General features: G+C 38.1%; 2 protein-coding genes across 3 annotated transcripts; one reads left to right on the top strand and one right to left on the bottom strand.

The window, feature by feature from the left end:
* Positions 1–1,730: 1,730 nt before the first annotated feature.
* Positions 1,731–4,263, top strand: LOC107788944 (transcription initiation factor TFIID subunit 8-like). The gene is made up of 2 exons (XM_016610691.2): positions 1,731–2,268; positions 4,250–4,263. The coding sequence occupies exons 1-2, from the start codon at positions 1,731–1,733 to the stop codon at positions 4,261–4,263; spliced, it is 552 nt and encodes a 183-aa protein (XP_016466177.2).
* Positions 4,199–8,629, bottom strand: LOC107788946 (leucine--tRNA ligase, cytoplasmic-like). Of its 2 annotated transcripts, none has more exons than XM_016610692.2 (2): positions 8,445–8,629; positions 4,199–8,010 (listed from the first exon to the last, which is right to left on the bottom strand). In XM_016610692.2, the coding sequence occupies exon 2, from the start codon at positions 7,980–7,982 to the stop codon at positions 4,740–4,742; it is 3,243 nt and encodes a 1,080-aa protein (XP_016466178.1). In that variant the 5' UTR covers positions 7,983–8,010; positions 8,445–8,629; the 3' UTR covers positions 4,199–4,739. The 2 variants fall into 2 exon arrangements, with proteins under 2 accessions (XP_016466178.1, XP_016466179.1); XM_016610693.2 differs by lacking the exon at positions 8,445–8,629 and adding an exon at positions 8,278–8,414.
* Between the last annotated feature and the right edge of the window lie 553 nt (positions 8,630–9,182).

Raw genomic sequence — 9,182 nt, forward strand, 5'->3', positions numbered from 1 at the left:
AGTAACCAAAAGATGGCAAAGTCTTTAGCATCCCTGTATTGTGTTGTTGTGCTGGTTTCCCTCGTCCTTGGTAATATACACTTGTCTTTTTCTTTTATTTCAAGATTTTTAGTTGTGCGATATTATTTGAGCACTAAAATTTGTCATTGCTCGTTTATGAATTTTGGAGAATTTAGTTTATTCTCGATGATAAGAGCCCGTCTCCATTAATATTTAATTTGATTAATTACATTCTTTTATGTTTTTAATGACATGCAGTTGATGAAAATGTAGTGAAAGTAGGACGAGTTGAAGGCAAAACATGCTTCAAAGTGTTGAATGAGATATTTTGCAAGAATGATGACCCAGAACCAGACTGCTTGGCTGCTTGCAAGCATATAATAGGAGGTGGATCTGGAGCTACTTGTGCAGCTCAACTTGCTGGACCTAGCATTTGTGCTTGTGCTTATGAATGTTAAATTATCTTGATTTTACTCTTTTTTTTAGTCTTCACATATGTCTCTCTAAAACTTTTAATTTGGTGGTAAAAAGATATTTTGAAATCCTCTTATAGCAATGTATTGTAGTACTTAAGGACAAACAAAATCACAACACCACAAGAAAACGAATATTAGGAGAAACCAGTAAGGTTTAAGATATTTGCTCATCGTTAGCCTGTTTATTTTAAATTTAACTTCTTATCAAATTAAAGCATGGCCTCTTGAAAGGCAGCAAATCCTAAATTTTCATAGGTATAGCCGTATAGTATAGTGTTGAAATTGAGAATAGTTGATCACTGTTCTCCTCGAGCCCCTTCTTTTTGCTGAGTAGGCTATAGCTCTGTTTTCCGGAAACATTGAGCAAAATTGCACAATACACTATGTAAATGAATACTTTCTCTAATATTTTAAAGATATAATATTCATTATTATTAGATTATTTAAATTGTACATTGATTAATTTGGAATAAGGGTTTATACATTTTCACATGCTAAGAAAGAAAATAATTTTAACTAGTCGTCGTTCACATCTAAACATAATAGCTTATTAATCAGATGTATACTAATTAAGATTCAGACATTTTAATGATAATCATAGTAATAAAAAATAAACAAAGCCTATGTAAATTCTCCCATATATCCTTTTGTTCCAACTTGTTAGAGAAATCTCTTGGGATGATACCTTTTCCACTTAAATTATAAATGAGATTTTAAACATTTTTTATCAGTTCACAGGCTTGTAAAGTTAATGGTAACAAAAGAATTCAATTAGTTTAACATGGCATTTATACTTAATCAACAAAGACATACTATATTTTCTTTTTACAAATATCTTTTATCATTTCATTACGAATAATCAAGTGTACACACACACACACAAACACAAACACACACACACACACACACACACACACTATATATATATATATATATATATATATATATATATATATATATATATATATTTTATTTTTTATTTTTATTTTTTTCACATGATAAATTTAATATGCTATGGTACATAAAGGGTAAGCACGGAAACTGCTGTTTTCGTTATTTAATAATGAAACATATATAACTTGTACTGTTGGATTTCCTAGCGCACTGGTTTTCAGATTATATACGCACAAATCATAAAGGCACGGGTTCGATCCCCCACTCTGCCTCTAGAACTTTCCACCAATGAACATCTAGGGTTTTGTTCTTACGACACTCGAAGAAAAGCCGCCCACCCGCCTCCCCTCATCCGCCACTATGAGATCAAACCGCAACCGTCTTTCGGCGGCGATTCCTCTTCCGTCCACTGCTTCAACCGAATCCGACTACGCCTTCACCTTAACCAGAATAGCAGTGGCGCAGATCTGCGATTCAATCGGATTCACGGCGGCGGAAGCTCCCGCTCTCCGAACCCTAACCGACGTCGCGGCCAGGTACTTGAGATCAATCGCTAAGTCCGCTGCCGACACAGCAAACTCCGCAGGCCGCACGCAGTCACAACTCGTCGATACCGTCGCCGCCGTGGACGAGCTGAGCTCCGTCATTGGATTCGCCGAAGCGTGGAGAGCTACTGGAAGTTTACTGAACTCCGGCGCAGTGAAGAATCTCGTTAGTTTTTCTAAGTATTCGGAGGAAATTCCATTTGCAAAACCGTTGCCAAGGAAAGTATTTTCAATAGGGAGAGGAAAAGGTTTGCGGAATGTAGATAGCAATGAGTACATTGGAGGGGAGGGGAAGCATATTCCGAAATGGCTACCCATAATGCCGGTGATTGAGAAGGAGGAGGAGAGGGGAGGCAAAAGAAAGGAAATTTGGGGATTTTGTGGTAAAAATGAGGAAATGGAGAGGGAAATGAAATTGGAGAAGAAAGATATGGAATGGGAGAGGAAAGGAATTGAATTGCCATTGAAGAGAGGGAAAGTGAGGTTTAAGATTGGGAATGGTGGGGGAGTTGTAGGGGTGTATAGAAGGGGCGGAATAGGGAAGAGGGTTTTATGTGAGAGTTGGATTTGTCAGGAACAAAATCAAAAGAAGAGTTTGTAATACAGTGGAAAAAATAGGACGATGAAGCTGGAAGCATTGCGAAGAGATGAGCTAATGATATATTAGAAAGAAGAAGCGGTAGAATTTGAAGATCTGCACACAATGTAGCTAAGTACTTTTTTGGTTTGAAGTTAGCAGGAATTGAACCCTTGACGTGTTGGTCGTGATTTAAAAAAAAAGCTTTTTATTTGGGCTGTTCGCTACATTGGACCATCTTCCCTGCAGCCATGATACACGGGACTGTCTCTATTTCTAATTATTATTAAGGTGCTCATAAGATTCACTAAGTAACGTAACAAACGGAAACTCAATTCAGATTTTCAGTGGAAAGATGTTACGTACTTCTTTTTTTATCTGAATGGAGTGAGTTTACTTAATTAAGTAATACTTGTAAAATTTGTAAATGCACAGTTATGTTTTTCCCAATTAATAATGTATTTTAATTGGGTAAAATGAAGGCATGCGCTTTCAGTAGCTGTACTGAAGGGTTAACTTGGCCTCGTCCTCAGCATAAATTACCCTTGGTTGAAAGGAGCAAACATTATAGTAAAGCATATTATCAGCTTCGTAAAGGTAAAGGAATTTGATTATGAAATGAAAGATTGATGAAGTTCATCCTCCATCTGTTAAGACTGCAACCATCAACACCACCTAGATTATCCCATTTCCACTAAAGACCTTCCTGACCATTTTTAACTAAACGAAAAGAAAATTGAACACGAAATTTTGATCAAAGCACAATCTCAGCAAAACAAGGGAACTACAAGCTTAGTGCAAAAATAGTTGTTGTCGGGATCTCAAACAAGGCTCATTTTGTTTACTTCCCCAATAAATCATGTACTTTCACTACTACTCGCCTGCAGAAAGCTGAAATAATCGAAAAATGGTAGACTTCTGAATTCAAGAACTGTTCACAGGATCTCGAATACTCCTCATCTTTGTATAGAGTATAGACAATAGAAGGGAACGTATTACCAAAAGAGAAATTAAAAGGAAATTTAGCACACAGCTAAGACATACTAAGTGATTCAAGCATCTTGTCAGTATAAAATGGATCACATTTATCAAAGATAGGTTGTTGTCTTGTCTCTAGCCAACGCAAGTATCCTTGGAGGACATATTCATTCTTCAGCAGCGCCTTGTGGACTTTGAAGTTGATATGTACTGAACCTCCCAAGTTCATGGAAGATTTACAGACAAACCAAAAGGCCCACATAGGAGGTAATTACCTGCAAATTGAAAAACTGCAGATCAGAAGACATACCTGATAATCTAGTTCCGTGGTGTGACATAGAACCAGGGCAGCATCCTGACCAGCAACAGGTTCACTCTTTCAAGTCTTGAATAAAGAGATCAACTTCAGGCCTTAGTAAAATGATGCTGGTTTTTCATTTTCAGTAGACAATTCCTATAGCTCATGTTTTCTATTCGGTTAAGTAATGAAACCTGCCACTCGTATAGTTAATTACAGGACTGCTTTTGTTCATTCTTGTAAGTACCAACTCTTGAGGAAGCGCTTTTATCCACTTTTTTGCAACCTATTTTCAATAAATTCATTGTTCGCCAATAACATATATAGTAGAATAAATCATCACATCAATATAACTTCTCATTCACCTTAACCCTGAATGCTAATTACTTCCTCACAATTTTCAAAAGGATTCTAAAGGAACACAAAGTTAGCAAACACCATATACTTTTATATTAACTCATTCACTTGAGTAATGAAACAGATTTGCTAAAGTGAAAGTTCCATTGGAAGAAAGAAATGGGACATACAGAATTTCTCAAAAAAAGGGGACTAGCAATTACAAATTTGATCCGAGTAAATAAAGGCCTTGCAATCTGAAATTCCCTAAAACTACAATCATACTTGGACACGGTATACAGCATCAAAAGACAATTAAGCTACAAGCAGAAACGATTAAAAGCAGATATAACTTGGAAACATTGTAGAATCCAAAACTCTGAAGATGCCTTGGCTTCATCCGAAGTGTCAAATCTAGTCAATGAGTACTATTGTGAAGATATTATTGCAGCTGCTCCATATTCACGATGAAACAAATAAACCACTAGTTTGGATCGGAAAATTCAGCAGAAAACTTCAGCAAATAATAGCATGTAGGCAGAATGCTGGGACAAAAATGACCTAGAATGAGAAAAGTATCGCATCACCTAGGTCTCAAACAAGCCCTGTTCATAACTTATGCTGCAAAAATGTACTCAGAGAAAGATTGCAGTAGGATCCCCTGGTGATGGAGGATTCTGCCTCACAACTGCAGCATGAGGCCCTGCTCTCTCCAGGGCATCATCTGCCATTGATAAGATCTCCAATCTCTCAAGACCAAGCTGTCTCTTGATCAAGTCCGAGTTCTTCTCAAGGACTTCAATCTCACCAAAAGGAAGCCTCAAGCCCAATGCTTGAACCCCAACAGCCACAACTTCGTCTTTCTTGAACCTCAAGAAAGGCATACAGAGCTTTTGTATTTGTTTGAAATTGCCTTGTTGCGCAATATCACTCTTCTGCAATTCGGTGAGGATTTCTTTGTCAGGTGCAAAGGAGCCAGTTGATGTATCAAATTTCCTCTGCAGAATCTCCAAACATTCCTTTTTCCACCCACGATACTGCTCGTCCACATATATCAGGCCCACAGTAGGTTTGTTTTGGCCATTCAGATTAACATTTCCTTTCTTTGAACCAGAAACCTGCTTCTGAAGTAGCTTCCTCATCGAGACAATCGTGTCTTGCAAATAAATGTTGGCCTTCTTAAGGGTAAGATCTGGCAAATCAGCCTCTGGCCACCCAGCTTTTATGACATAACCATCCTTCTTCAAAAGCTCTCTCCAGGAATATTCAGCATAGTGTGGGCAGATCGGAGCAATAAGTCTTGTTTGAACATCCATAAATCGCCACAGCAAATTCTGGTTCATGCTTCCTGAACCACAGGAAAGCCTGTACTCATCTCTGGCAGCCTGAAGATCATAAAAACCAGTTTTCAGAGCTTCACGGAACATGTATTCACTATAGTTCTTCTCTGTAGTCCTGACTGCAATATTTATTTCATTAGCAAAAACGTGGTCCGCATATGTGGATGGTGGCCGGCTTCTTAAAGATGACTCTGCAGCAAGAACCTCCTGCATCCATGCTATTTCTTTTGTGAGACGTAAGATAGCAGCATTAGCTGTTTCAAAGACGAAGTTAGCATCGTCCATCCCATCACCCGCATCTGCAAGAGCAAAGCGTGTGGCATCAGCAGAAAATTCTTCAATTGCCTGCCGGAGTGTTCGGAAATTTCCAGTAGACTTGGACATCTTCTCAGAGTTCAGCATTATATGCCCATTGCATCTGAAACCACGTGGCCAGTGGTGCTCAGGGAAGATGGCGGTGTGGTTATAGATGCAAAAGGTAAGATGATTCTGAAGAAGATCCTTGCCAGAAACTCTGAGATCGAATGGATACCAGTACTCAAACTCCTTCTTCATCTCCTTGAGAAGAGAAGAAGATAGGGAAGAATTTTCGGGAAAAGGCCCATCACAGAACAAGAATTCCCAGATCTCATCTATCAGCTGCTCTGGTTTCACTGAAGAATGGTCAGTACCATACATGTCCCCTTTCTGCAAGAAATGTGCCACAGTGTAATATGCCATATAAATAGTGGAATCAGACAAGGACTCAACTAAGAATTCCTCATCCCAAGGAATACGAGTCCCAAGCCCAAAACTGCGAGAGCAAGCCCACTGATTAAGCCAGCTGAGAGTGTGCTCAAAGCCATGACGTGTCTCATCAGAATAGAGATTCATACTGGCCAAACACTCCTCTGCAGCCTTCCTCCATTCTGATTCTCCATAAGTGAGATACCACTGATCAGTCAAAGCCACAACACACTCATCCCCAGATCTCGACATGACCTTTTTCTCAGGTTCACTATATACTACAGCTTGATTCATCTCCAAAAGGTTGCTCCTGATCAGACCTTTCGCTTCTTGGACTTTCATACCAGCAAATTCTCCAACAATCATGATTCCCTCATAAAACCCGCCCTTGTAAATTATTTTCTTTGCCTCATCAAGCTTATCTCTCTCATTCTGGCTCTTGATTTTTTTCTCAATGCAAATTCTCTCAGCTGATCTATCTCCAAAATCTGGATGGTTGATAATCGGAACTATCTCAAACGGCAAGACCCACTCATCCTTCACCCCAAATTTGGCCCTGAAAGCTGGCTTCGACTTCAGATCATGGAGGGCCATATAATCATCTGGGGAATCACTGGGAACACTAGTTACAATTCCAGTACCCTTTTCAGTAAGAACAGATAACATGGGCAGAGTGTATATTATCCCATTAAATGCCAAGGGAGACCTCAGGGGCAACCCTATAATATCTTGACCAGACAATTCAACCAAACAAGAAGGCTTCTCAGGGATAAGAGACAACCTTTGATAGGCTAGATTAAGAGCTGCCTTATAAGTTAAGACAAAAACCTCAGTATCATTAATCTCAAATGCCCCGTATTTTCCTTCTGGCAAGACCCAAGCATTTGTTTGCCCATACATGGTCTCTGGTCTCAGTGTAGCTGCTGCGAGATATACCTTCTTCCCCTCCAAAACACTCATCTTTGGTGGAAAAGGTGGGAGAACTTCCATCTTGATAAGAGTATATTCCTGAGGAATAACTCCTTCACCAGAAGCACGGTCATGGTCAGCACATGGCTGACCATCTAGGGGTGAATATACGGTGTACCTCAGATCTTTAACAATCCTTCCCAAGGCTTTCAGCTTCCGCATTTGCCACCGTACAAATGAATCAAAGTATGGATTCATGTTGGTTGTAATAAAAGTGCGACGCCAATCACAACCCAATCCGAACTCCTTCAGATCCTCTACAGCCAGTGGTGGAAAGTAAGTTAGCCAGTAATATGGGTCTGTAAACCTGGCAATTTCCTCGTCGGACAGACCATAACTCCTCATTATCTCCCATTGGTACTTATCACCACCAGTCTTCGCAACAGCCTTGGACTTCTTTCCTTTAAATTTTCCACCTGGTATAGCCTGATTACCTTCAGTCTCAACCTTCACTTCTGTTTCAACACTCTCCTCTTCCTTCACAACAGGAAACACGGGTGGGTTCCCAAACCTCAATATCTCCCTTGAAAGCTTATCAGCAGATGCCTTTATGGGCATCCCAGTGCAGTGAAAGGCAAAAGGCAAAAGAACAGAAGCACCTCTCAATCTGTGATATGCAGCTGCAAACTCCAGCTTTGAAAATGAAAAAGCATGGCCCAAATGAAGACATCCATTCATATAAGGAAAAGGGAAATTCCCAAAGAACTTTTCACCCACTTTCGGAGGCAATTCTTTAGGTTCAGCTCTGAAAACATCACCTTCTGTCCACCACTTGTGAACCTGTTTCTCTATCTCCAACAATTGGTTCCTTCGGGCAAAACTTCTGCCACCTTCTTCTGCCATCACTTCTCTATCAGAAAACCCACAGTATCTGAAAGAATCATAAGAACATAATTAGAAAACGCTATCAGCAGAGCAACTAAGCTGCAGCTTAAAATTATTCAACCAACTAACTAAGCGAAATACTTATTTAAAAAAACCGAAATAAACAATAAAAATATAAGTAACTTATCAATGCACCCACCCAAGATTGAGGCTTTATAATTTGTTTTCAGCATAAGAATGATGGGTACAAAATACTTATTTAAAAATACTAAAATAAACAATGAAAACAAAAGTAACTTATCAATGAACCCACCAAAGACTAGACTTTATGATCGGTTTTCAACATAAGAATGATGGGTATTTGAAGAAAATGAAAGAAAAGCAATAGATCGATCTGATTCAATAAAATTAGCACAGTTACTAACTCAAGAATTGAGAGAAAAATACAGAAATAAAGACAAATAAGGAAAAGGGGTTTACCTTGATTTGCTTAAATTGAATGGGAATACAACATACGATGACAGTTGCTTAGGCTGAAGTTGATATCGTCTCAGTATATGAGACGCCACAGTGAACAATCAAGGGCGGCTGTAGAGTAAAGCCAGCGAAGCTTTTGCCTTAGGTCCAAGGCCCCAAAAATATAAAGTACTGCTATATTATTATATAATATAATATATGCAACTTATATTTATATAATTATTAATAAAATATTTTAAATTTTAATATATTTTTAAAAAATTTAGTAGAAGTAGGATTAAATGAGTTAACCGGATAAAACTTTTCTCTTACTAAATTAAATAATATATTTATCTTCTCATCATTCTATTTTTCTTTCTTTCCTTTTTCATATTTTTTACTATTTTACTTTCTAATTGCAACTCCTCCATCAATATGATGGCCTTGTTGAAGGAAAAAAAAATTTGCATTCTCAAAATTAGCTATTTCTTTTTGTCACATTTGATTGATCCATACATTAAAAAGCAAGTTCTTTTGTGTCTTATTTTTTTTATTAACTAAGAAATTCCCGAGACAAGTATCGTAAGGTTCAAAACACGATCAATAATAGGCTCAACCCTTTTACCAATTTCACTTAATACTATATTTTTGTATAATATGCGCCTAACCCACATATTATACGTTGTTCTCTCACACTTTTTTTGTCTCAATATTATATAGATTTTGTAAAAGAAATTTCAGGGTCTTTTAATATATTTTAGT

This window comes from Nicotiana tabacum, chromosome 17 (assembly GCF_000715075.1).
Source record: "Nicotiana tabacum cultivar K326 chromosome 17, ASM71507v2, whole genome shotgun sequence".
Lineage (NCBI taxonomy): Eukaryota > Viridiplantae > Streptophyta > Magnoliopsida > Solanales > Solanaceae > Nicotiana > Nicotiana tabacum.

Excerpts from the sequence above, each read along its gene's own strand:
- LOC107788944 (XM_016610691.2), top strand. The coding sequence starts at position 1,731 with ATGAGATCAAACCGCAACCGTCTTTCGGCGGCGATTCCTCTTCCGTCC.
- LOC107788946 (XM_016610692.2), bottom strand. The coding sequence starts at position 7,982 with ATGGCAGAAGAAGGTGGCAGAAGTTTTGCCCGAAGGAACCAATTGTTG.